At 38.2% G+C, this 25576-nt stretch overlaps 1 protein-coding gene across 1 annotated transcript in view; it reads right to left on the reverse strand.

The window, feature by feature from the left end:
* Positions 1–25576, reverse strand: part of si:ch211-127i16.2 (putative flavin-containing monoamine oxidase A) — an 89507-nt gene that overhangs the window by 57423 nt on the left and 6508 nt on the right. The window contains exons 7-8 of the mRNA XM_023960791.2: positions 23549–23638; positions 18783–18867 (exon numbers count right to left, since the gene is read on the reverse strand). Coding sequence (XP_023816559.1) covers positions 18783–18867; positions 23549–23638 — 175 coding nt within the window. The remainder of the gene's footprint in view (positions 1–18782; positions 18868–23548; positions 23639–25576) is intronic.

Below are 25576 nucleotides of genomic sequence, written 5' to 3' on the forward strand. Positions count from 1 at the left end.
TCATTTGAATGAGAAGGCGTGTCCAAACTTTTGGTAAAGGGGATGGGTCAAATGCAGAGATGAATGTTAAGCTAATGGTACTTTAACTTTTTCAACTACATATTTTATTTGCTCCTGATTTACAACAATTTGAATAAAGAAATACTTAGATATCCAATTTTGAGCTTAAAAAACAATTTTCATTGGAGTGGCTCTTTAAGGGAAAATTTACTTAACTTTTTATTGGGTCCAACACAAAACAAAGACAGTTTAAACCAGTTGCAATTATTTTACAGAAAATTAAGATTAAATAAAATAGGTTGGTGATTTGTGGAAACCTGTGAAAGGGCTTTAAAGATATATCCTACAGCAAAGTTTAATAAGGCTGGCATCTGTTAATAAACTCAGTGGTGGACTTAGCAGTTTAGGGCCCCAGGCGAACAATAACGTGGGGCCCTCTGCAGAAGTTGTAATTTTTTTTTTTTATACTTACCTATAGCGAAATATCGAATTACTTCCTTAAATTTAAACTTTTAGACAACATAATTTTCAAGAATCCAAATATTTTGGTAGAAATTTAAAAACTGAAATTACATTTAACCCTTGTGCTTTCTTAGATGACCCCACCCTTACATTGACGTGTTCTCCCTACCATGACAAAGGTGGATAAAGGTGGAAAGATTTCATGTAATTCATGGACACCAGTGAAGATCACAAATCATTGAAGAAAAAAGGTTCAGAGCACTGTCTAGTGCAGGGGTCTAGATGACCCAACTCCCAATGGTAAAGTGCCTAGGATAGCACAAGGGTCACATGTTAAAGAAATGCATTTCATATTAAGTACATTATTTTTAGGAAAACATTTACATTTAATAAATGCACTAATTTGTTAATCCCCCCCTTTCTGGAAGGAAAATTTGAGGACTTCCTTTTTTTTCTTTAATTTGTCAGGTTTTACAGAAGAGGGCAAAAGAAACAGAGTTTGTATTCTGTTCTTGTATTTTCTATGTCTTCCAGCATTTTCGGAAGTTTGGCAGCAAATGTCTTGCTTTCTCTTTGCCTTTTCCTCTTTTTCCCAGCCCCTCGCATCTCTATGCTTCATTTGAACCACTTTTCTATTTGAATCATCACTTAATCTCTGCCAGTGTTGCCAGATAGAGTCACGGTTTTCCAGCCCAAAAGTCATCTAAAAACCATCAGACCCAATGAAAATAAATCAAAATATTAATCAGTGATTAATTAATTAACAGTAATTAATCTTCCAATAATTAGTGCTTCCTGATTTGACTGAAAGTCCAACACATTTTAATGATATTGCATCCACCATTTTTGAAGTCAGTCAGAGAAAAACATGAAACAATGGACGCCGATAAAATTAAACACTGTAGGAGTTTTAGTTTAGCTTCTAAGTTTATCATGAAAAAAAAGTGGAAATTGTTCTTGTATTTTTACTTTTTAAGAATTTATGTGGGGTAAAATATAACCAAATGTTCATGTGACACGTAATACAGAGGGATGGGATTTTCAAAAACCTTTTCTTGTGAGTATAAAATATCCAAGTGTTAAATAAGAGACATAAATCTACTCATCCACAAGCTGTCAGCTCAACTTTAGCTAACATTTAAAAGCAGAAAAGGGTTTGATGAATAGAATCTTGTAATAAATGATTCATCTACAACCCTAGCTATAATATCCCTGAAGGTAGCAATACATCTTAAATACTTATTATCCAGGAGCTTTAGCACTCATTTTTGCATTTTTCCAAAAAAAAATTCTTCCTTTTTTACTTCCCAAAATTAGCACTGTTGACCTATCCAAATCAAAAAAATCTTAAAAAAATACTCTTTCATATATTCACTTTCCTTTAGTAGGCAGTTTCAAGACTTCTTTGGCAGATACATTTAAATAATCTCCATCTAGTTCAGGAAGGGACCTGGCTGTTTGAATAGTTGGACAGGTGCAATAAATAGGTCACAAGTCACAACACCTTTAAGTTTCACTTCATATTTTAGTTTTACCTACTTAGAAGGTAATTTAACGAAGTCATCTGAAAACTGAGAAACTTTTATAGAGTAAGTCCTGAGCCGTCATCTGAAATCTACGCTTTATCCTTCAGGTCAGCACACGCACTATCAACTCCCCTTACAGTTTTACACCACTTTTAAGGTGGACCATGCCTCAGTGGACACAGTGAAGAGCCAACCATATGAAAAATGTAATGTTCCGAGTGAAAGCAAACACAAGCATTCATGGAAAAAACATGCTGTTTTATGTTAAATGAGAGCAATGTGTGTCTTTATGCAAAAATGAGTCTTTTCCTGTGAGGTTTGTAGATTTCACACTTTTTAAAATTAAAGCTCAGATGTGAACCGTAGAAACATATGCACATGAGAGCACTCGAGTCAGACTTACTAATGTTTGTATATGTTAACTGTTGCCTTACAGTCAGTAAAACATTCAAAAACACACACGACTGGAAAATGCTTATGCCAACAAAGCTGAACTTAATGTTGTGATACACATTAAATACCCAACGTTTGATTTTTTTTCAACAAATAACAAATGGCTTGAAAATAAAAGTACAACAGCAATACCATCAATTATGATTATTTGAAAAACGTTTTATAAACTTTTTGAAATTATTTATTTACTATACTGATACTTTTAGAAATTTTCGTCCATATCATAAAACCATATAATGTTTTCAACTGCCCATCAAATGTCCAACTGATGTTCTTTCCATCCATTTTCTGAACCCGCTCAACCCCTTTCAGGGTCATGGGGTGGCTGGAAGCCTATCCAAGCTACTGTTGGGTAAAGGCGGGGTAGACACTGGATGGTTCGCCAGTCCATCGCAGGGCCACACACTCACTTCATATCTAGGGGGCAATTTAAAGCAACCATTTGACAGATGAAGCACATTTTTGGATATTTGGACATTTTTGGAAACTGGAGTGCCTTCTGAGTGTGAGGAGAGCATTCTGACCTCTACATTATTGTGCATTCTCAACTGATGCTCAAATATCAAGAAACACACAAACACTTTAACCATAAGGTGCTATTTTATCTGAAACTTTCAAGCTACATTCACACCGCCCTCTACAACGCGCAGTAAAGCAACCACTTTCAATGAAAAGTCTATGCAAATGCACATTTCAGGCTTTTGCATCAAAAACGCTCACGTTTACATGTCCCTACGCACATTTTTAAGACCGTTTTCAGGCTCCATGTACAAAATGCGCAGCCATTGATGGCACATTGAAAGTTCAACCAGGTTGAACTTTATCCAATCAGCGACTTTGATTTGGTAGTGACATATGTATGGCGCCCTTTTCATTTATGGAAGAGCCAACTGATCATGGAGGAGAAATTAATAGTTCTGGTTTGTGCCCGGCCATAATTTTATGATACAAAGTCTTTCATATATCGGAACAGAGCTGTGAAATAAAAAAGGCTGGACCAAAGTTAGCGAAGTTTGCACTGCTTCAACATTTTGCACCAAGCCTCTTCCAACTATAGCTGGCAGACATGAGCTAGTAAACAGTACAAAAAGAAAAAGAAGAAGAAACCCTTCCCTGCTCGTCCAGCATGAAGGTTCTTGAATGCATAACAAATGCTCGGCATGAGCAGAAAAATCAATTACTGATCCATCTGCTAAGTAAAAACCAGTTACTTCTTTGGGCAACTGACAATTTTTAATGACAAGTGAAGTGTGGATAAACATGTTTACTATATTTATCTCTTGCTCCAAAATGCATCTGCACAAATGCCCAGTGCATTCCTGCTACTGTATTTAAACTCTCCAAGATAAGAATCACACTGCGTTAATTATCTTTGCTGTCATTCCAGCTCCCACTTCACGTTTAATCCTTAAATTAGGCCCCATTAGCTTAAATCACTGCACAGCGTTTACTGACCCAGAATTCTCCTTCACACAGTGTCAGTTGACAAATCATTGCTAATGTGATGCTTACCTGTTTCTCACAATTGTAAACAAGCGTCTGCACTGAAGCGTGAGTGGCAGTTGTAATCACCTTCTCACCACTGCCCAAGTCTGCTGCAGTCACACCGCACCCTCCCTCCATGAATAAGAAGGTTATTAAATAGCTGCTGCTTGGCTAATTGTCATTTTTACTTGGGATCATGTGAGTCAAGTATTTTGACTTTTTTAAACTGCCCTATTCAACGGGTTTAAAAATGTAAACGATACTTCAGGCAATGAACGATGGAAGAGCAAGATTGGTAACAAAGATTGCACAAGTATTTATAAAGAATTGATGAAGAAAAAAAATAATTGGGGGATACATGTTTTAGATGGTTAATATCACCTTCTCCTCACAGTGAGAAGGCCATGGTTTTAATCCCAGCTGGGGCCTTTCTGTGTGGAGTTTGCATGTTCCCCCCGTGCAAGCGTGTTTTCTCCTGGCACTCCAGCTTCCTCCCACAGTCCAGAAACATGCTTCATAGGTGAATGTGTTACTTTAAAGTGTCACTAGGTGTGCATGTGTGAGTGTGTGCTGGAGCGCTTGTGTCCCCCGCGACAGATTGGCGTCTTGTCCCGGGTGTACCCCGCCTTCGCCTGAAGCTGGGATAGGCTCCAGCAACCCCGTGACCTCGAAAGGGATATAGCAGGTGCAGAAACTGGATGGATGGATGAATAAATATAAATGGCATATAGCTATCAATAGCTATATGTCTCAAAAGTTGGACCTATCATCACAGTTTGTCAACTATTTTACCAAGAAAGAATGCCTGATTTTTCAAACCCAAACTGGTTTCATTCTGAGTGTTGCATGATTACGTTTTTTGGTCATTTCTTTTTTAACTCTGCCTCAGATCATCTTTTGATCTATTTTCAAAGCGTACCTTTCAAAGCGGTCAACCCATGATCGTAAGATTGCAGGTTTGATTCCCGCCTTGCATGCCCATGAGTCGATGTGTCCTTGGGTAAGACACTGAACCCCACCTTGCCTCTGGTGGTAGGTTGGCACCAGTGTTCGGCAGTGGAGCCGCCATCAGTGTGTGAATGTGTGTGTGACTGGGTGAATGGGTCTGTGACTGTAAAGCGCTTTGGGCCTTGCAGGTAGAAAAGTGCTATATAAGTATACGCCATTTACCATTTAATTACGGATATGCTGTTTTTTAGCTGCAATCAAAAAAACTGTGCTGTTTTCTAAGACATAGTTTCAGCTAAGCGAAATTCACCTCTGAGTTGTGGGGGAAATCATTGGCAACCCCACTTCCTGTCACCTACCTCTTTACACTCTCTCCCACTAGTTTACAGCCCCTCACAACCCCAAGCTAATATTAGCGCTGTAACAAAAATGGTAAATAATGTTGGAGCTATCCAGCTGTTTTGAGCTGCAAGAAGGGGGGGGGCGGCAAAGTCTATTTTCTACATCACAAATAAGTTCTTTTTCAAACAGCCTTGTTTTCATCTGCTCCTGATTCACGATGATTTAAATAAATAAATACCATAGTATTTACATTCTTTCGATTACTATAAACCTTTAACTGTTTACAAAGTTAACATTATTCCTTGCGCAAACATACAACACTTTATAGTAGTGAAGTGCTTACGCAACGTGAATCGGCTGATTTTGTTGCAGAGAAAAGTGGCTTTGCGCCAATAAGCAACACTTTACGTTAGTGATGTGTTGCATATGGGTGCAAAGCCAATAGGAAAAGCCACTTTTCTGCACGTCAGAATCAGCTGTTTCAGGTTAATCAAGTAAAATGTCAAAGACTCATGATATGTCAAAGAGCGTGTGTTATTTAGGTGATGCAGGTCACATTTAAAGGGTTAGTACATGACCTCCATAGTATATGTCCTCCTTAAGAAATTGCTACATAACATTATTTTTTTAACATTACAACATAATGTTAAAAACACAAAAACGCAATTGTGGAATTGTAACATTAAAGTATTGTCCCTTTATATGTTACAATAAGGTTAAATTAGAAGTACAAAACAACTTTATTGTCTCCAACACTTTGAATACATGGTACAAAATGTTACTTTTCTTTAAACTAAAAAAAACACTTTTCTGTATTAGCCCCCACATTTAGGAACCCAGATTTCATCCCATCATGTCAAGACATTGGCTTCAAACTCTGGCATGAAAAGGGCTTAGACCAGCTTGCCAAACTCTATGGTGGGAATGCATTGGAATCCTTCGAAGCCTTAAAGAATAAATATTCTCTGCCCCAGTCCCACTTCTTTCGGTACTTGAAGATCAGACATTACATACCCAAACCAAAACATCCCCCCAAACTCACATTTTTTAAGCGCATTCTTACACAACCCCAACCTACAAGATTTATCTCCCACATTTACTGAAACTTTTCTTCGAACATTACACATTCTACAGATTACCTCAAAAGACAGTGGCAGACTGACTTAGGAAAAGAAATAAGTGACAATGAGTGGACCCATCTGATAGAGAACACGCTAAAACTCTTAACCTCAAACTCACATAGAGAAACACAATTTAAAATATCACACAGGCTCCATTTTACACCATTGTTGAGGAGCAAGCTGGGCTTAGACTCTCCCTTCTGCTGCAAGTGTAACAGTGAAATAGGTACATATGCACACATGCTGTGGAAATGTAGTGGGATACAAAAATACTGGATTGAAATTAAGAAGGAGGTGAAACTACTGTTGGGATATGGTGTGGAACTCTCAACCTTTCAGTGTGTTCTTGGCACTAAAGTGAATGGCACTAGGTACAAACACAACGCCAAGCTGGTTGAAATTCTTCTGTTTGTAGCAAGAAAAACTATTCTGAAATTCTGGATTTCCAAGGACGTTCCGACCATGGAGGACTGGTACACATAGGTACTGAGGATTCTTCCTCTGGAAAGATTAACGCATACCCTTCATGACAACATTGAGGAGTTCAACAAAGTCTGGCAACCAGTTCTGGATAAGACTAATCTTTCTTTGGATTGAACTCTGTTCTGGTGAAATGTGAAAAAAATACAAAAAAAAAACCCCTGTAATAGTCTTTTGCCGCTGGTGATGAAGGTTGATTAGTGATTTGTTCTTTTTATTTATTTATTTTTATTATTTTATTTTTTAAACTGCTGCCTGTTTATGTTAGGTTGTGATGTTAAAAAGAAAATATGGGTTTGTAAACATCTTGATGTTCTATTTTTCATGTTTGACTGTTTCCACTACCCAAATAAAAAGAATAAAAAAAAAAAATGCGAATTTCATCAGAGTGGGTCTTTAAAGACATTTTGATGTCAGGAAATCTTGAAATATGTTTAGCCAAGCATGTGAAGTTAAATTTGTTGCTAAAGTCTTGTCCTTCTATTAAAAAGTTTTATACTTGTAGTAAAACTTGTGTGACTTTGTACCTGTAAACAAAATTTGTGTTTCTGTAAAAAAGTTTTGTAACCATAAAAAGAAACATGTGTGTCTGTAAAAATGCTTTGTCTGTATGTGAAATGTCATGCACACGTACAAACACGTGCATTGATCTACAATGACCAAGTTAAAATTTACAATTTTTTACTTTTTCTTCTTTACAAATCAACGAATCAACAGCCTTTTACTGGGGCAGCCGTGGTGCAGTGGTAGGGCGGTCGACCCCTGATCGGGATATTGCAGGTTTGATTCCCACCTGCACGGCTGAACGGTGGAGCAGTGGTTAGCGCTCTTGCATCAATCGCCTTTTTTAGTTTCTCACTAGCTGCGTTTAAATGGACAAAAGTAATCGGAAAGAACGCCCGATTGGAAAAAAATGTGTCATGTAAACACGCCGTTCAGAATACTCTGCCCCGATCGGACTTGTTCGGATCAGATTTTTTTCTGATCGAGATAGGTGGATTATCCCGAGTATTGATCTGATCGTTGTGCATGTAAACAGTTCATTCCGATCGTGGGTCACTATTACTCTGGTTTACGTCATGCATAGGAGGTGTTTCGCTCTAGAGAAGGCTTTGGAGCGCAAACAGGACCGACCAGGTGATCCGCGGACCCCCGATATCTGAACCCTGCGCGGTCCGGGCTCAGCTGTCGGTGGACCGAGCGAACTGTGTCTCTGAGCAGAGAAGCTAGACTTATAGCTCTGTGTTTGAGGGGAGGGAAGGAGGCTTTGTAACGTGTGCGAAATGTGTGGGAGGCTTTGGACCGCAATCCGTTCCGCAGCTGTAGGTGACCGAGCTGACGAACTCAGGACAACCGTGTCTCCCGATAGAACTGTGTCTCAGAGCAGAGCACACGCCGGCTTTGGGGCAGTGTGTGAGGTTTTCAAAGCAGAAATCCCCCCCAGCCCTTAGAAACCATTCAAACAATCACATGGATTTGTGTTTCCAGTCGTGTCGCGACAAAATAAAGGCTGATGTTATTTTCATGTATTTACATGCAGCCAAGATGCAGATTGCGGCATTTCCCGCATGGATTTTCTGTTCATCCAAGGCTAAATGTTGTTAGCACGTGTTAGCCTTCTACTCCTAACCCTGGCTTCTTCCAGCTCCGTTCCGCCACAAAAAAGCACTGACCACACGGGTTGTGCTATCTTAGATGAACCCACCCTTACTTGGACGTGTTATTCCTACCATGACAAAAGTGGATAAAGGTGGAAAGATTTCATGTAATCCATGGACACCAGTGAAGATCACAAATCATTGAAGAAAAAAGGTTCAGTGCATTGTCTAGTGGGTCTAGATGACCCAACTCCCAATGTTAAAGTGCCTAAGATAGAAGGGTTACAAATAAAATGATGAGCATGCAGGCACTTCATAATAACAATAACAATAATCTCAAACAAATCTCTTACTACTAATACAAAACTTTTTTAATAGACGGACAATACTTCAGCAAAAAACTAACTTCAAACAAGCAAGCCAAATGGAATGAACCAAGTTTCAGTACATGGTTGGTGAAATTTTAAATGCTTCTGCCATACTTTTTAGGATGTCTTGAGAGGAAATTAGTCCACCCAAACAGGACAGATTCAGCAGAATAAATGAAAATAGAACCTGTTGGAAGATTGGAGAAATGTCACAAAGAAGCAGTATAAAAATCTTAGATGCACAACAGTTAGTGCAGCTGGAAGGTAGACAAGTCCAAGGTTGAGTTTATGTTCTCCAATATCATGTGTTTATCAAGATTGGGTGCAAGTGAATAAAAAGAGATTCATCAAATCCAGCAACTGGATCCACAAACTTGATTACTTAAAAAACAAGTTTGTATCATACAAATGCATGGGACCTGGGCATAGCAAACTGGCCAGGAGACAGGAGAATGACACAGCAGGTCACAGATGCAGTCAATGAAGGGAAGAGCCAGAGCATAGAGGCTATGAAAAGTGAAGGATGACCAAATTCCAGAGTTCTGAGGGCAGATCATGACATGGAGTGATACAACAACTTCCTGGATTTATCAATAAGCTCAAGGAATGTGTTATTGGATGGAAAGGACTGCAGAGTAGTATATTCTTTTAGAGAATGTTTATATCAGTAAGCAGCAGAAATGTAGCTTTAGTGTGTTTTTTTATTTATGCTACAAAAAACAGCTTTGATAATAAAACTAAGTAACTTGAATGGTTTTACTGGCCAGTCGCCTGCAGAAAAAACATGTTTATTTTTAAAGAAACTGTTGTTCAGTGTATATTCAGAGGCACATAAACTCATAAAACTTCACTGTGTAAAAGAAGCCAAGGTGGAAAAGGTTGATCTGAAACTGCAGAAAAATATAGCAAATAGTGTCTCTGTATCCAAAAGATAGCTTTAGTTTTGATTTACTCTGCCAGGCTTTAGAAGTAACCCTCTATTAATATGGGCCAGCCATCATCACAACAGCCCTTATGGTTGGATATGGTCTGTCTGCTAGCAAAACATGGCTAAACCTGTATAGGGCACCTGAATTTAGACCATGCATGAAATATCAAGGGCGTACACCACTCAGTGAGGGCGAAAATGTTCATCCACAATTTTTCTCCGGGCATGCTGCGGTTGACAGGACGTAGTGAACATTTATACACACACAGTAAGGATGAAATCAGTTATTGTACGGATTTATCATTTTCTTGACACCACCAAATCTTGCACACTGCTCAAGGGACCCAATAGGTCTGTTCTAATGAAAAGTGTGCGCTTTTTATATACCCCCTGACTGCTAGAGATAAGGAAATTAGACAGTGTAGTTTTTGTGGGCATCCTATGGTCATCCTTTGGGCACTTAAGTATCACTTGCACACCCCATGCGTGCGGGATCAGTAAGTATCTATTGACCCTATTGACAACTATATTGTGATTTTTGGGCACCGTACAAGTGCAAGCAACTTACATTGTCCTTATGAATACTTCATATTAAACTCACAAGAAACTGGTACTTTTCATTATCCTGACGTACTTTGAGGTGACCATAAGAGCCTCAAGGGAGGTGCAAGACTCACCTGCGCTTCCTGTAACCCTTGTGCTATCCTAGGCACTTTACCATTGGGAGTTGGGTCATCTAGACCCAGTAGACAGTGCTCTGAACTTTTTTTCTTCAATGATTTGTGATCTTCACTGGTGTCCATGGCTTACATGAAATCTTTCCACCTTTATCCACCTTTGTCATGGTAGGAAGAACACGTCAATGTAAGGGTGGGGTCATCCAAGATAGCACAAGGGTTAAGGTGCAGCCACGCGTCTCTATGACCCTCTAAGGTCCCAGACAACCCAAAAACCTGCAGCACCCCTACACATCATTCCCTACAGGTCCATGTTACTAAGGTTTTGGGAAGGAGGAGTGAGAAAAGAAGCAGAAAAGATTTGTCTACTGCCCATGTGTTTTAATCCATGTTTTTAACTAATGCAAAATGAAAAAAACTATTTTAAGGACATTTTAACTTTGAAAATAGCTTTTAAACCGCAAGATGAGGTCTTTTTAGTGAGAGTAGACTTCTAAACCTTGAAACTATCATCTTTGCGTGTTTGTGTAAGTGCATGTGTTTAATTCAGCAACACTTTCATTTATTTAACACCCAGTCTCTTGACTCTGAATTTGGACACCAGCACCTGACATCTGTTTACACAATGCCTGAGCCAAGCATGAGAAGTTGACAGAGAACACAACTATACCATCCAGGAGAAGCCTAACACTATGTTTATTGTGGAACATTATTACAAAATTAAACATTAAAGTGAAGCATCCCGCTCAGACATCGAGTTTGTGTCTCACAAACTCATTTGTGAATCTCAAACTTTTTTTTGGAGCAGTGACCTCTCATTCACTTACCTGACTTTGGCTTTTTTAACCCTTGTGCTATCTTAGATGACCCCACCCTTACATTGACGTGTTATTCCTACCATGACAAAAGTGGATAAAGGTGGAAAGATTTCATGTAATCCATGGACACCAGTGAAGATCACAAATCATTGAAGAAAAAAGGTTCAGAGCACTGTCTAGTGCGGGGGTCACCAACCCTGTGCCCGAGGGCTCCCATGGCCCCTCGAGCACCCCTTGTGGCGCCCGTAGGGAGTGCACCCACATTTTTTTTTTTTTTTTTTTTTTTTTTTTTTTTTTAATTGAAGCAAATATTCAACAAACAATCACGGCATGTCTGTTATTGACAACAATATCAATTCTGAGATAAAGGTAGACAAAAAAAATATGAAAACAAATATAACTTAAAAAAATAATCAATAAAAATAAGGGTCTATTACAAAAGTTCAAATAGATCAAATAAATTACACAATGTCTGGGCATTCTTATGATTTATGTAATGTAAAGATTTAGAGAATAGGTTGAGAGGGTTGAGTAATCCATTAATGTGAGGTTTCACCTTTAAGAATATACAAGTATGAATAAAATCCTTTGAAATTACAATCAGTACATTAATCAGAAAGTCCAGATTTTTGTGAATGGATTGTAATCGAATTTTAATTGTATTCCAATTTAAAGGGTTAATGATGATATTTTTGGATTTGAGCCAATTATGGAAAGAAGACCAAAACTCTTTTACATGAAAACATTCAAAGAATAGATGTTCTACAGTTTCTACATCATTTCCACAAAAGACACAAAGATCACTATCCCAGTTAAATCGAGAATGTAATAAATGATTGGAAGGGTAAATATCATTTAACAGGAATGCTCCAAAAATAGCACTGCTCATATAGCAGAACAATATGTTGTGGTGATCTGGGGGTTAGCCCCGCCTTATGCTTTTAAGACTCATGGGAAGTGGGGAATCTCGGTTGTGTTAAATCGCTCGCCATAGTGAGGGAGCTGTGAGCAGAAGTGAGGTTAATGCTTTTTGGCTGGCAGTGGGTGTGTTCAAAATAAACGGACAAAGATTATTGTCCACTAACGTATGTGAGTGTCGTTCTCAACAAACCGAGGTTGTGCTTTGCATGGGGCACGGGTAGCAGATTGGGACATATCCAGTGTGGTCGCTACTAAGCAAGAGGACAGTGAATTAAGACTCGGGCACAATGGTGAATGCCTGGACTGTAGAGGGTGGTGATTCAGTGCTGGCTATTATTAATTGATGCACTTTAGTTCTGCTATTGTGAAATATATGGCAGAGTATGGAACAGCCTGAAACTTGCGAATCGGCACTCCCGCCTTTGAAAAAGAGGCTTTTGGAGGATTTTTACTGTTTGTGTTGCACAAAATTAGAAAAATGCCAAATATTTTTGGAGCAATCCCAGTAATAAGTTCTGTAATTTAGTTTTTAATGTCTTATGAGACCTAAACATGATTTTCACATTAACAGGTTTTTAAATAATCAAATCCCTCTGATACGTTTCACAAAGACACACACAGGAGCAAAGACACACACACAGGACCAGAGACACACACACACAGGACCAGAGACACACACAGGACCAAAGACACACACACAGGACCAAAGACACACACACACAGGACCAGAGACACACACAGGACCAAATACACACAGGACCAAAGACACACACAGGACCAATGACACACACACAGGACCAAAGACACACACACACACAGGACCAAAGACACACACACACACAGGACCAAAGACACACACACACACAGGACCAAAGACACACACAGGACCAAAGACACACAGGACCAAAAACACACACAGGACCAAAGACACACACACACAGGACCAAAGACACACACACAGGACTAAAGACACACACACAGAACCAAAGACACACACACAGGACCAAAGACACACACACAGGACTAAAGACACACACAGGACCAAAGACACACACACAGGACCAAAGACACACACAGGACCAAAGACACACAGGACCAAAGACACACACAGGACCAAAGACACACACACAGGACCAAAGACACACACAGGACCAAAGACACACACACAGGACCAGAGACACACACACAGGACCAAAGACACACACACAGGACCAAAGACACACAGGACCAAAGACACACACAGGACCAAAGACACACACACACAGGACCAAAGACACACACACAGGACCAAAGACACACACACAGGACCAAAGACACACACACAGGACCAAAGACACACACACAGGACTAAAGACACACACAGGACCAAAGACACACACACAGGACCAAAGACACACACAGGACCAAAGACACACAGGACCAAAGACACACACAGGACCAAAGACACACACACAGGACCAAAGACACACACACAGGACTAAAGACACACACACAGGACCAAGGACTCACACAGAAAATCACACACCAAGCAGAAATAAACGTATTGCTAAAAATGATGACAGGAGTTTAGCTGTAAAAATAATGACAAATGAGCAAAGAAAACGGAATAATTTGTTTTATTTTGTCTAATTATTAATATTTCCTGGCTTTGTATGTTCATATTTGCATGATTTTGACAGAATATATTTATTATTCTGAATTAATATTCCTGTCTGTTTTTATTCACATTTATGTTTAAAAAGTTAAAGTTAAGTTAAAGTTTTAAAGGTTCAAAAGTTTAGCTTTAGTGTGTTCAATAAATGTTTATCTTGTTCGGCCCGCAACCTAAAGTGTGTTTTGGATTTAGACCCCATCTGCAATTGAGTTTGACCCCCCCTTTAATAAGAGTCAAGAAAATTCATGCATGTTCTTGTGTGTAAAATGCGCAAATAGAAATAGGGCACACAAATGTGTGGGTGTGTATGGGGGGGGCTAGGAGGTTTTTAGCAAACAGGTCCTGTGCCGCCCTTCATACCACTTAATGCCCATGAAATAGCCCTCAGTCTCAAAAAGGTTGGTGATCCCTGGTCTAGTGGGTCTAGATGACCCAATTCCCAATGTTAAAGTGCCTAGGAAAGCACAAGGGTTATGAGTCTTAGCCAACCTCCCGTCACTGATTTAAAGCCAAAGTGTTTCATGATGGCAGAGGAGTTAAAGCAATCCATACTGCATTATTGAACACTACTCTCAGACCTGTCTCATTAAGGACCCTGGCTTTTAATATGAAGCTTTAAGTGACAGATCTGCTGCCAGGTTAGAACCAAAAAAAGGACAGACTGAATGACTGATCTTTAGGTTCAGCTCCAACATCTTGCTAACCTGGCAAATCAGCACAGATTGGATTTTTTTTCCTCTGACAGATTTTTTCTGTGTGTTTGAATAAAGTGCTTTGACTTCTTAGCAATACTCCCTTTTTTTCTTTGGATTCTACTGGGAAACTGTGTTTTTACCATTATAAACTGTTTTCAATTTTTGGATGCTGGATGTTGAAATCCCTTGTTAGACATAAAAATAGTGAAGTGTAAAAATACATACATTTATATGTGTTTGGAGCGATTTGACATTTTGTGTTTTACTAAATAATAAAAAAAAGAAATGCATCCATCCATCTGCTCTGATTACTCATTTAGCTCACACGCTGAGGTTTCACCCCACTTTAGATTAAATCTATCATTCTGTCAAATTAAAGGCACTCACAAACAAAATGCAACCCAGTATGTGGCCTTATTTAAAGCTCACAATGAGAAGTACAAAACCCAGACTTGAGAGTAGCATAGATCGGAAGCTGAATAGTGGAAAAACCTGACCTTACTTTGGTGGGCTTTTATAAAATAGATCCACTCTGATGAAAATCATGTTTTGGGTGTTTTTTACATGTCCTGGTGGAATTTTTCTGATGATGGAGGACTTAGATTAAAAAAATTAAGCTCTATATTTCATTTCTGAGTGTGTCTTTTTTTAAATTGTTGTAAATCGGGAGCAGAAAATTCTGTTGTTAAAACCTTGTTGCTGTGATGTAAGCTACAGCAGCAGGCCATAAGCTCCCTGCTCTGCTCGTTTCTGATGTCCAACATGTTTTCCAACCAACCTGTCATTGAAGCTCCTCATTGACCACACACACCTGATCCAAGTAATCAGCAGGAGATAAGACAGGATTTCTGGAAAACCAGCAGAAGGCCAGCCCTCGAGGCCTGGAGTTTGACACCCCTGATGTACGTCTTTGTTTTTTCTTGTCTGAGCTGGCATTTGGTTCAGAACTGTATGGCTGGAGAGCTCCGATATGCTCATGAGTTTGTTGCACCGCTAATGTTCGGTTGGGGTTGTTTTCTTGAAGGAGAGCCTGTAAACAAGTGGATGATGGGGAGTGGGGGTGGGCTTACACCACGCCAACGGTCCCTCCCACAAATTGAAAATTAAATTCTGAAGAACCCCTGTCGCTCTGCAGAAACTATGTTCTAGAACAGTGGTCCCCAAATCTCAGGCTGCTGACAGATGCAGGTCCATGGGTCACATGGTACGGGGCCGCAGGAAGAAAAAAAATTCATCAACTAAGATTATTGCCATTTTATTTAGAAAGTTTTATTTTGGAAAACTATTGGATTCTGTTCATCACATCCGTCTGTCTTGACGTGTCAGGTGATTTTAAGCAGCTACTCAGACAGCTAAGTTATTAGCCCAAAGCTAAAAAGCTAATCAAAAACAAACAAAAAAATGTGTTTGGAAAGTTTTTGGGATATAAAAGATCCAGTGAGGAAGGCAAAAAAAAAAACTTCAATTTTAAAGAAAAATTAAGCTGTTATTTACAGACAAAACCAGAAGTCTTCCTCAAAATACAGACTTATTGAGATAGTTGTTCAGACGTACAGAAGCCGCTTTGCATTTATATGCAGTAGAAAATGACTTTAATGTATCTCACTTGCAGATAATGAAGATGAATTTTGTGTTTATTATATTAATAAAATATCAGTCTTACGACAGTTGTCATTTTATTAATTTATAAATTTATGTCATTTATAAACGGCTTGAAGTTACCGTCCGGTTGCTAGCATCCATTTAGACGTCTTCATCTTCATCACAAAGTCTAAGTTTAAACCAACCATAACCGTTTTACGAAGAATGAAGTTGCTGATTTGTGGAAACTTGTGAAAAGGACATTTATGAATTTTCCTACAGCAAGGAAGAATAAGTCAGGCAGCTATTAAGAAACTTGAGCAAAGAAAATTTTCTTCTGTGTTAAAAAATACACAATGAATCAGGAATTATGTAAATAAATAAATAAATAAAAATGTTTTTGCTCTAAAAGATGACCTAGGACTGGGTTCAGTTCTCATTGTTCTAATGTTACTCCATGAAAACATGAACTGTAATGTTTCTTTTACTAAGTTTTTTTTACAAATCAGAAAGATTTTCTTACAACTATGTTTCATTAAATCTTTGTCATCTGTAAAAAAAAAAGAAAAAATCTACAAATGTTTTCAGATTCAGACTAAATTTCTGTAGTACTATTTTAATTTGGTAAATATGTTTATCTGAAACCGGAAGTTTAAAAATACTAAATGCAAGTTTCAGCCCCGTGTGAACCGCTCTGTGAAAGTATTGTTTGACATTAAACCGGTCCATGGCCCAAAGAAGGTTGGAGACCACTGTTCTAGAAAACAACACAGTTTTTTTTTATTTTAGCTGAAAACAGTTTAATCATAATTAAAAGACCACTGTGAACTCTTTGAATATAGATAAAAAAAAAGATCAGAGTAGGACTTTCAACATGTCGGGAAATCAAATTTAGTCCAAAATTCTAAATAATTTGTTATAATAGTAAGAAACTTTAAGAATCATTTTAACATAATTTAACTTGTGTCTTCTCATCTTCCAAAAAAATTCTGAAAAATAAATTGGTAGTTTTTGTCAGTTTATGTGTATTCATGTCTACATGAGTATGTGTACTCACACATACATACATACAGACAGACAGACAGACAGACAGATAGACATGCATACATACATGCATACATACATACATACATACATACATACATACATACATACATACATACATACATACATACATACATACATACATACATACATACATACATACATACATACATACAAAAATACTTTAATTAGTTATTTTGTGTTTGCTGTTTGTACTTCTATATGTCTTTTTTTGCTGCTGGAGATAAAAGAATTTCCCCATTGTGGGATGTATAAAGTTTTATCTAATCTTATCTCATCTTATACACTGATGAAGGAAAGTCTTAGTCAATAAGAAACTGTGACTGTAGTAAGTTCTTTCACTTAAAACGATGTGAGAATTTAATGTAAATTTATTGATCTCAAGCAGGAAACTTCATCTGTAACCTAAAAACATTACTAGGAAACTGCACATGTTTTGGTTCAAATGTCGTTTATTTGCTAGGTTTAATAGTAATTTTGTTCTGAATTTACCATAATAAAAAAGAACAACCAGTTATTATGCAGAAACAGGCAGAAAACAGCCAGGGGTGATTATTATCTCATTTATCCAATCAGTATTTTCACTTTTCTCCTCCTGAGGAGAGTCTGTCAGTCAATCCAGCAAAACCATTAAAGATGAGCCAATTCTGTAAAAACATTTCAAAAGAGCTTTTGCGTGAATTAAGGTGTGTTTACAGCATCAGGTGTTTTGTTTGTCTACAGGGTGCAGGATTGGTTGTAATTTTAATATTAAAAAAGGGCGGGAGAGCAAAGATGGAATGAAGCTCACAATGTCAGTATTTCACTGGGCATTTGATATCGGAGGTATGATTTTAGACAATCTACTTATAAATCATTGCACCTTTCAGCATGATGCATCCCAAACCTCCACCAAACCTCCTGGCGGCTGTCTTAGGCAGAAACATGCTGAGTCATGGGGATATTATGGAGGAAAGATGAAAACGCAAATATTAGACCAGAGAAATAAGCCTTGACTACACAAATGCCGAAAGGGAAAAATGAAATCCCCATCAAAATCAAAGTCAGCAAAGTTTTGGCTTGAAGTTAATTAGAAACCAGAGAGCAGGCTTTAGAAAAAAAAACTCAATTAAAGTATACATAGCTCAAGGGAAATATCAAATCATGATGTCAGTTTGCTTGCAAGGCAATAATCAGATGTAAGCTATTTTTTTAACAAAATTTATTCTGTTGATGCCTTCAAAGTTTTATTTTTCTGCATCATGTGCCGTATCACTGTGATGTTAACTGGTACAGTTAAAGCTTTCAGGCACTAGCCCAAGAAATTACAAGCCCACAGGGATCCATACTTTACTCTCAGAGAAGTTGGTAGTGACGCGTTTACCGCTTACAGCTTCCCACAGCCAACCATAACAAATGTCACATTAGCCCCAAGTTAAAGTTTTGGCCTTGACTCCTGCGCTGGTTCAAAAATCTAATCCAAGCAACTCATGAGGCAGGAGTCTGAAGTCAGGCAGGACATACTTAAGTCAAAGTGACTCCCACACCCCAAAGCCAAAAAAAGATTCAGAAAATTCATCAGTTTATCTGCTTGGATGACCAGTTTGCCACATTTAGCAGACTTCTGCATCACTGAGAATTTCATTCAGCAACTCAACAGAAGTGGCAGAAGCACACTGACCTGCCAAATGAGGGGGGCAAGTGATGATCACGGCCTTGCACAGGAAGGTGTCGCTGGATGTCATCACTTTGGCCCATTCTGCATCCTGTTCAAACATTTAAAAAATTTAAAAAGGACGTTTTTAGCAGGTTGCTCTGTTTTCTCACTGAAATCATATTTTCTTGTTGTTAAGAACAGTGTGAAAGAAACCTAATGACTTATCTGGAAAACCTTTTCAAATTGTGCTCTATTTGTTGGATTTGATTTGAATTATTGGTTGATTTTAAGCATTATTTTTAGACAATACAAGATACCACACAGATAAATCAAACTCATTTTAGAAATAAAGTAAGACATTGATTAAGAAACAAAGATAAATGGACAAAATGTTAGAAGAAGATGCAATCCTCTTAGCAATATAATTACTTATAAGCATAAATAGAGAGCTTTGCAAATACACATATAGGTCACTTTCGATTTATTAAATATAATGATTATAAACTGAAGTCAAGTAGAGTTTGACTCCATTACCGGTACTTTTATTTTGTTGTTTCATTACTATTGTATTGGAATTCGATATTCTTACCAGTTGCTTCCGTCAGAATACAAATCTATATCAATTTGAATGTTGCCTGTTGTGCAAAAAGTACTTCTAACCATACAAAACCATTTCGGCCTTGGAACTGGCTGTCATCAGGCAAAGAGCAGAGTACACCCAGGGGATCATGGAGACTAATGCATGCTCAGTTTTGTTTTGTTTTTTTGGAATTTTGTTTTGATTTCTACAATGTAATTTTTTTTTTTTATTTGCTTTGCTTTTTTATTGTCTTTGTGATCTTTCGATTCATTGTATGTGATGCACATGTGAAGAATCGACAATAAAGTTGACTTTGACTTTGAGTTCAAATCAATTACCTTTGTGTTTGATGTTGACAATCATTTTGAGACATATAAACTAAAAAAAATCATATCTAGTAGTGTTGTTAGCACTTTACCTCTCTGATTATAAAAATAGTACCCATGTTCTCACACACTTCTCATCAGTTCTCCTACTAATTCTCATTAATAATTTAAATGCAAAGATATCCCAGTCTCTATTTTTGGTCTGAAGACCCACTGACACACGTCAGAGTCAATCATAGTTCATTTGCTGCTCACAGCACAGAATCTACAGTAGCTTTGCTTCTTAAAGATCTTGTTTTGTCTAAATGTGTTGTACATCAAACAGGAGTGTGCATCGTGTGCAGTCACATGCGCTTATTTGGACCATTTTTGAAAAGCAGGAGTATTAGGAAGTGTTACCATCTATGGTAATGTTTAATTGGAATTTTTTCTTCAGAGGGGTTATCTGCTATTTCCCTTAGTTGTGTTTGGGAAAACCAAGGCCCATCCCTGTGTTACACATGTGTCTTTGTGTTCAAAAATAAGTTTCATCAGTTTCTTCCAGTGCAAATCCTTAAATGTGACAGACTGTCTTGTCTAATACACATTTTCTGACCTGTACTCCAATAATGTATAGTCTGAATCTGACAGCCGACGTGTCAGCCCCTGCATTACCCTGTGTTACATAATGGATTAAAAAATTATGCTTCACTCATTTAAATGTGAGTTGCTCGCTAGTGCATACTCTGAACTCATTAATCATCCAAAGGTTCTGCAGGGTTTCTAGCACACAAATGAAACTGGTTTAGTAGTCTGCTCAGATGATCAGATGGAGCAAATGTGGGGGGAAAGTCCCGTTGATTTCCTGCTGCTTACCCATAGACATAAATGGTATCCATGTAAAATAATGCATGCAGCCCAATGCACCCTAATGATCAAATGTCAGTAAAGCAGAGTTTATGAAACATTCATTACAGTTTTCCTACGAAATTTTGTTCAATAAATGTGCATAATGAGTGCATTTACTTACCCTTCTACCCCTATCAGTGTTATTGCCCATAATAAAAGATGAATCAGGTCTTCCACTAACAGACATGACAATGTTCAATTTTTTCTGAGAAAATGGACTTCCCAGGAAAAGCTTTAATAGAAACTTCTCAGTGCAATGAGATCAACTGTTAGTCTGATAGATCAGTGTTTTTCAACCAGTGTGCCGCGGCACACTAGTGTGCCGTGGGAGATGGTCAAGTGTGCCGTGGAAAATTGCCCTCATTAACTGATCTAAAAACATTAACCATCTCCAGGAAATCAGCTCTTTGTTCATCCAAACAGGTCCTGATAAAACACTGAGTAGTTAGGAATATGAAAGATCATAAAATACTTATTTCTTTGTGTTTAACTGATTCTATTAAAGACATTTTGATAAGAATGACGGCACCGCGATTTACCTGCAGCTATAACTGTTTTCTGAAAAGTCCCGCAGCTTTTACTGTCTCCACGACTCCACCAATCATTCTTGAAGGCTTAATCACATGTCATCAGTCTGACCAATCAGAAGTGTTTAAAGTCTAAACTTCCTTGTTCCAATTTAGCTCATAACTCACTCATTTCCAACAAAAACACCAGCTAAAGCTCGTCTTTAGCGGTGTAGCTTTCCACAGAATCCGGTATCAGACCGTGGAACAAGTGAACAAAACCATGAAACTCAGAGACGCAAGTGTTTCTGCCGTTTTCTCGCCGTATTCACACTACATCTCCCATGATGCATTGGCTTAAAGGGACAGCGGCTTAGCGTACAATGAGTCGTTCTTGTTATACGGATTGAAACCACAACGAATATACAGTTTGTATGTAACTTAACTTTTATTACATCTTTTAGAAAAAACATCTGCAACTTCCTGCTTTTTCTGCCACAATTATCACAAAAATGCACGTTAGATTGGCGGGGGGGGGGGGGGGGGGCTGTAGATCAAAACAGACTATGAGTTTCTGCTTTTTTTGGGGGGGGGGGGGGGGGGGGTGCTGGTGTGCCGCGGGATTTTTGTCAAGGTTAAAGTGTGCCGTGGCTCCAAAAAGGTTGAAAAACACTGTGATAGAAGAAGACTTTTTGCAGATTATTGCCGAACAGGATGGACAAAAATCTAAAAAATATCCTAAAAAAAGTCCTGATTGAACTTCTAAAGAAGCATTAAATTAAAAACGGCTCCATCTCCTTTAACAGGCAGCAGTTCAGACTGTGTCCTGTGAATGCAACCCCACCATCTGGGACATCTTTTCGGGGTTTTAGCCTGTGCTGCTCCCCAGCTGAGGTGAGCTGTAAATTGCCTGTAGCTGTGAATGTCAGTGTGAATGTTTTTGTGTCTACCAGCATGTGTTAGCACTTAGACAGACTGTGTAAATGTCAAAGACGTACCCAGCCTCTTGAACATTTGGAGTGACATGAGAACTTCAAGTTTACTTAACTTGAAGGTAAACAAAGGAAAAACTAACTGGAATTCAATCCAATGAAACAGTGATTAATTTTAGTTAGAGATGCATGTTTAACAGTAAATGTTTTGAGCCCCTAACAGGTAAGAGAAATAGAAACACTCAAAAAGCAGACTCACAGGTTTCTGATAAAAATGTCATAAAGGTCTGGAGAAAAGTAATCCGACCCTCCCTCATGTTGGTTTTTGACTCCACCCACTGATCATGTCCTCGGCATGTCATGGGCTAAAGCTGAACCCTGATTGGTTGACACGTTGTAAATTCTTTACCAAAGATTAAATATTTGAACTCTGGACATGTTGCAACACCTACGACATGACACTCAAAATGCGCTGCCACCACACCTGATGCTCCAATCACAACGCAGGACCTCTGATCACGTCTGTACATCGACTAAACATTGATACTGGACGCCCCTGACGCACGAATCACGTTCAGTGTGAACGTAGCTTGACAACCCAACTGAAAAAGACATGATTCAGATATATTGAGACAAACTTTAATCTAACTAAGTTATGCATGAATCGGAATGCAGCTGTGCTTAAATTCATGCATGCAAACTGCTGGAGGCAGTTAATCAAATAAATAATACATGTTCACGTTTTGCTGTTGTTAATTTGTTATTGATATAATTTTAGTTCATACATTTTATTATGATTGAATTGAAAATATTGAAAAGGATTCTTTTTTTTCTATTCAGCAAATGCTTTTATTCCAAAATGTGTTGCTAAAACTTTGAAATAAGTTGAACAAATTAAGAATTTTCTAAAATATTTTAAATCATATTTAATCATAATAATGTTTTTTAAAGATTTAAAGCACTTTTTTCACTTTCGGCTTCTCCCTTCAGGGGTCGCCACAGCGAAACAACCCTCCCTCGAGGATGAGTTGCATAGTTAACTTGGCAATGTTTTTACGCCGGATGCCCTTCCTGATGCAACCCTCTCAATCCAACCGGGCTTGGGACCGGCACAGAAGCAGAGAAGGGAACAGGGAGCAGCCTGGATTTGAATGCTGGTTTCACCAGCACGAGCTAAATCGGCCCCCCTAAAGATTTAAAGCACTATCATAAGTTAATTTTGAATAAATTTAAACGGTGAATTTGATAGTTTTAGAATAAAAAATAAAATTAAATCATGAGCCAAAAACTATTTATCAAAATAATCATATAGAATGTATTTGTATATATAGTGATCATTAAAAATTTTATTGGCCTAAGGGAAGAAGAAATTGATATAATCCTGATTATGAATTTTCAGCATAGAAAGGAGTCTCTTGGTCTGTGAACCGAAGATAAAGGGGACACTGAGGCGGAACAGACAGTGCTTTCACAGGAGTCGGCCTGTTTCTCCAGTGAGGAAGCTGTTATCTCAGAGTCACGCCTCATCAGTCCCTGAGTGAGACATTACTGTATCTACCTGCCATATGGCCGTCACAGCAGAGCCCAGCCGGACATTCTTCCACCCAACACGTTCTGCCAGACACTCTGAAAGCTGCTGGCTGCCTCCCTGTGGAGAGACAGATATGGGCTAAAAGTTATCTGGTATGCTGATGCAATCTTGGGATGCCAAAAACAAATAAGGGAGAGGCATCCTTACAGTTTTTCTCAGTCGCTTTAGTACAATTCTCAGATCAGAATGAAATTCCCAAAACTATTTGTTCAATCTTCACATCATGATGTCACTTGTGCACATCATATAAGCAGTTTCTCACTTCTTTGAACAAGTTGCAATTGCTTTGGTACATCCATGCAAATGATTATGTACAATTCTCTGCTATTTGCTACATTATCAATTGTTTATGTCATGTTGATCAAAATGTATTACCGGTATATAGTTCACTGTGCAATAGTCTTACTCCTCAAAACACCTAGTCATTAGTTCATCGTATAAGTCATTAACTGCAAAATGGTTGACCAAGTTGTCATAATGTGACAAACATATTTCGCTGCATTACAAGACAGGATATTCGCTGTGATGTGGATGAGAATTTGTAGCTTACTGTAACAAACAGGAAAGACAAGAGGTGTAGGAAGACCACACCAATTCCTACTGCACTGCCTGTGCTGTTGTACAGAATATTGTCCTATCTTTTTTTCCCCTTTGTTTTACTGTTTGCAGTGGGTTTTTTCTATGTTGGTATGACATGGTCTATCAACAAATTACAATATGAACAATAAAAGTGTAAATGTGAATCTTGTCCAGTCTCTTGCAATCAAACAAAAAAGGTGTAACTTACATTTTACAATAATTGTCATCAGAACTTTAGCCATAGTTTACATCAGAACCTCCCGCTAAAGTACACAGTTATATTGACAGCATGACTAAATAATTTGACTGTCTTGTTCGTAGACAATGACACAAGGACTTGACATTCTGATGGCACTGACATGTTCAATGACATAAAGACTTAGTTTTGAGAGATGAACTAAAGATTTTGAGCAAGTTACAGGCTTTTGCCAGAAATCAATAGTGTTTTGCTGTTTGTTCAAATTGTTTTGAGAAATGCACACACGTATTTGCAAACTTCAATTCTGATCTGAGAATTGTACTAAAGCGACTGAGAAAAACTGTAAAAAAAAAAACAAGAAAAAGCTAAAGTAAAATTATATGAGGCTCTGCAATCAAGGGGAAAAAATTATTGAATATTATAACTTCTTTCAAAAACAGATTTGGAGTGGAGAAAGGTTTCTGTGTGAAATACAGCCCTTTGTAAGGATACCAAAAGCTTTATATTTCAAGCAATAAAAGACAGTGAAAAAAAATTGTTAGACCCCAAAAGGGATTCAGCGGTTTGGATGGTTGTTTTGATAGACAGAGTTGGAGTACATTTGAGCTCAGAAAGGACCTGGTTGCGTCATTTCCCTGCAGAGCAGCTAAAATGAGCTTCAATCTAATTACTTCTAACCTCGGGTTCTACAAGCTGAATGCCTCTTATAAATCTTAGTCTGAAAAACAGACACCAGCAGAACTTTAAAAGGCCTATACCATTCAAAAAATTTAGCTTTTAAGTGTATGATCTGCATGAGTTGCAACTTTTTAAATACTGTTTTTGGAAAAGCTGAAAAAATGGTATAACAGTCCAGCTTACAGGAGATAATAAAAATCCATCCATCTTCTTCTTTCACTTAGCCCTGAACAGGGTCACAGGGGTTCCAGTAGCCAATTCCAGCTACTTTAGGGCAAAGGCATGGACAGTTTTCTTGTCCATACCAAGGCCACAGACACACTTTAGACAATTTAGAATCACCTATCAAATTGTGAAATAAGTGTTTGGGGGCTTGCGTGGGGAAAATATACAAACTCCACACAAATAACTCAGTTAAGGCTTTCTTGGTGTGAAACAACAGTGCAAATCTCAATACCAATGTGCAGCCCAGGAGAAAAAAACAGTCAATAGGAAAACCTACATTTTGTTGGGACAGGAAGCTTTGACTGAGATGGGGA

Source organism: Oryzias latipes, chromosome 12 (assembly GCF_053564925.1).
Source record: "Oryzias latipes strain Hd-rR chromosome 12, Olatipes_Hd-rR_3.1".
NCBI lineage: Eukaryota > Metazoa > Chordata > Actinopteri > Beloniformes > Adrianichthyidae > Oryzias > Oryzias latipes.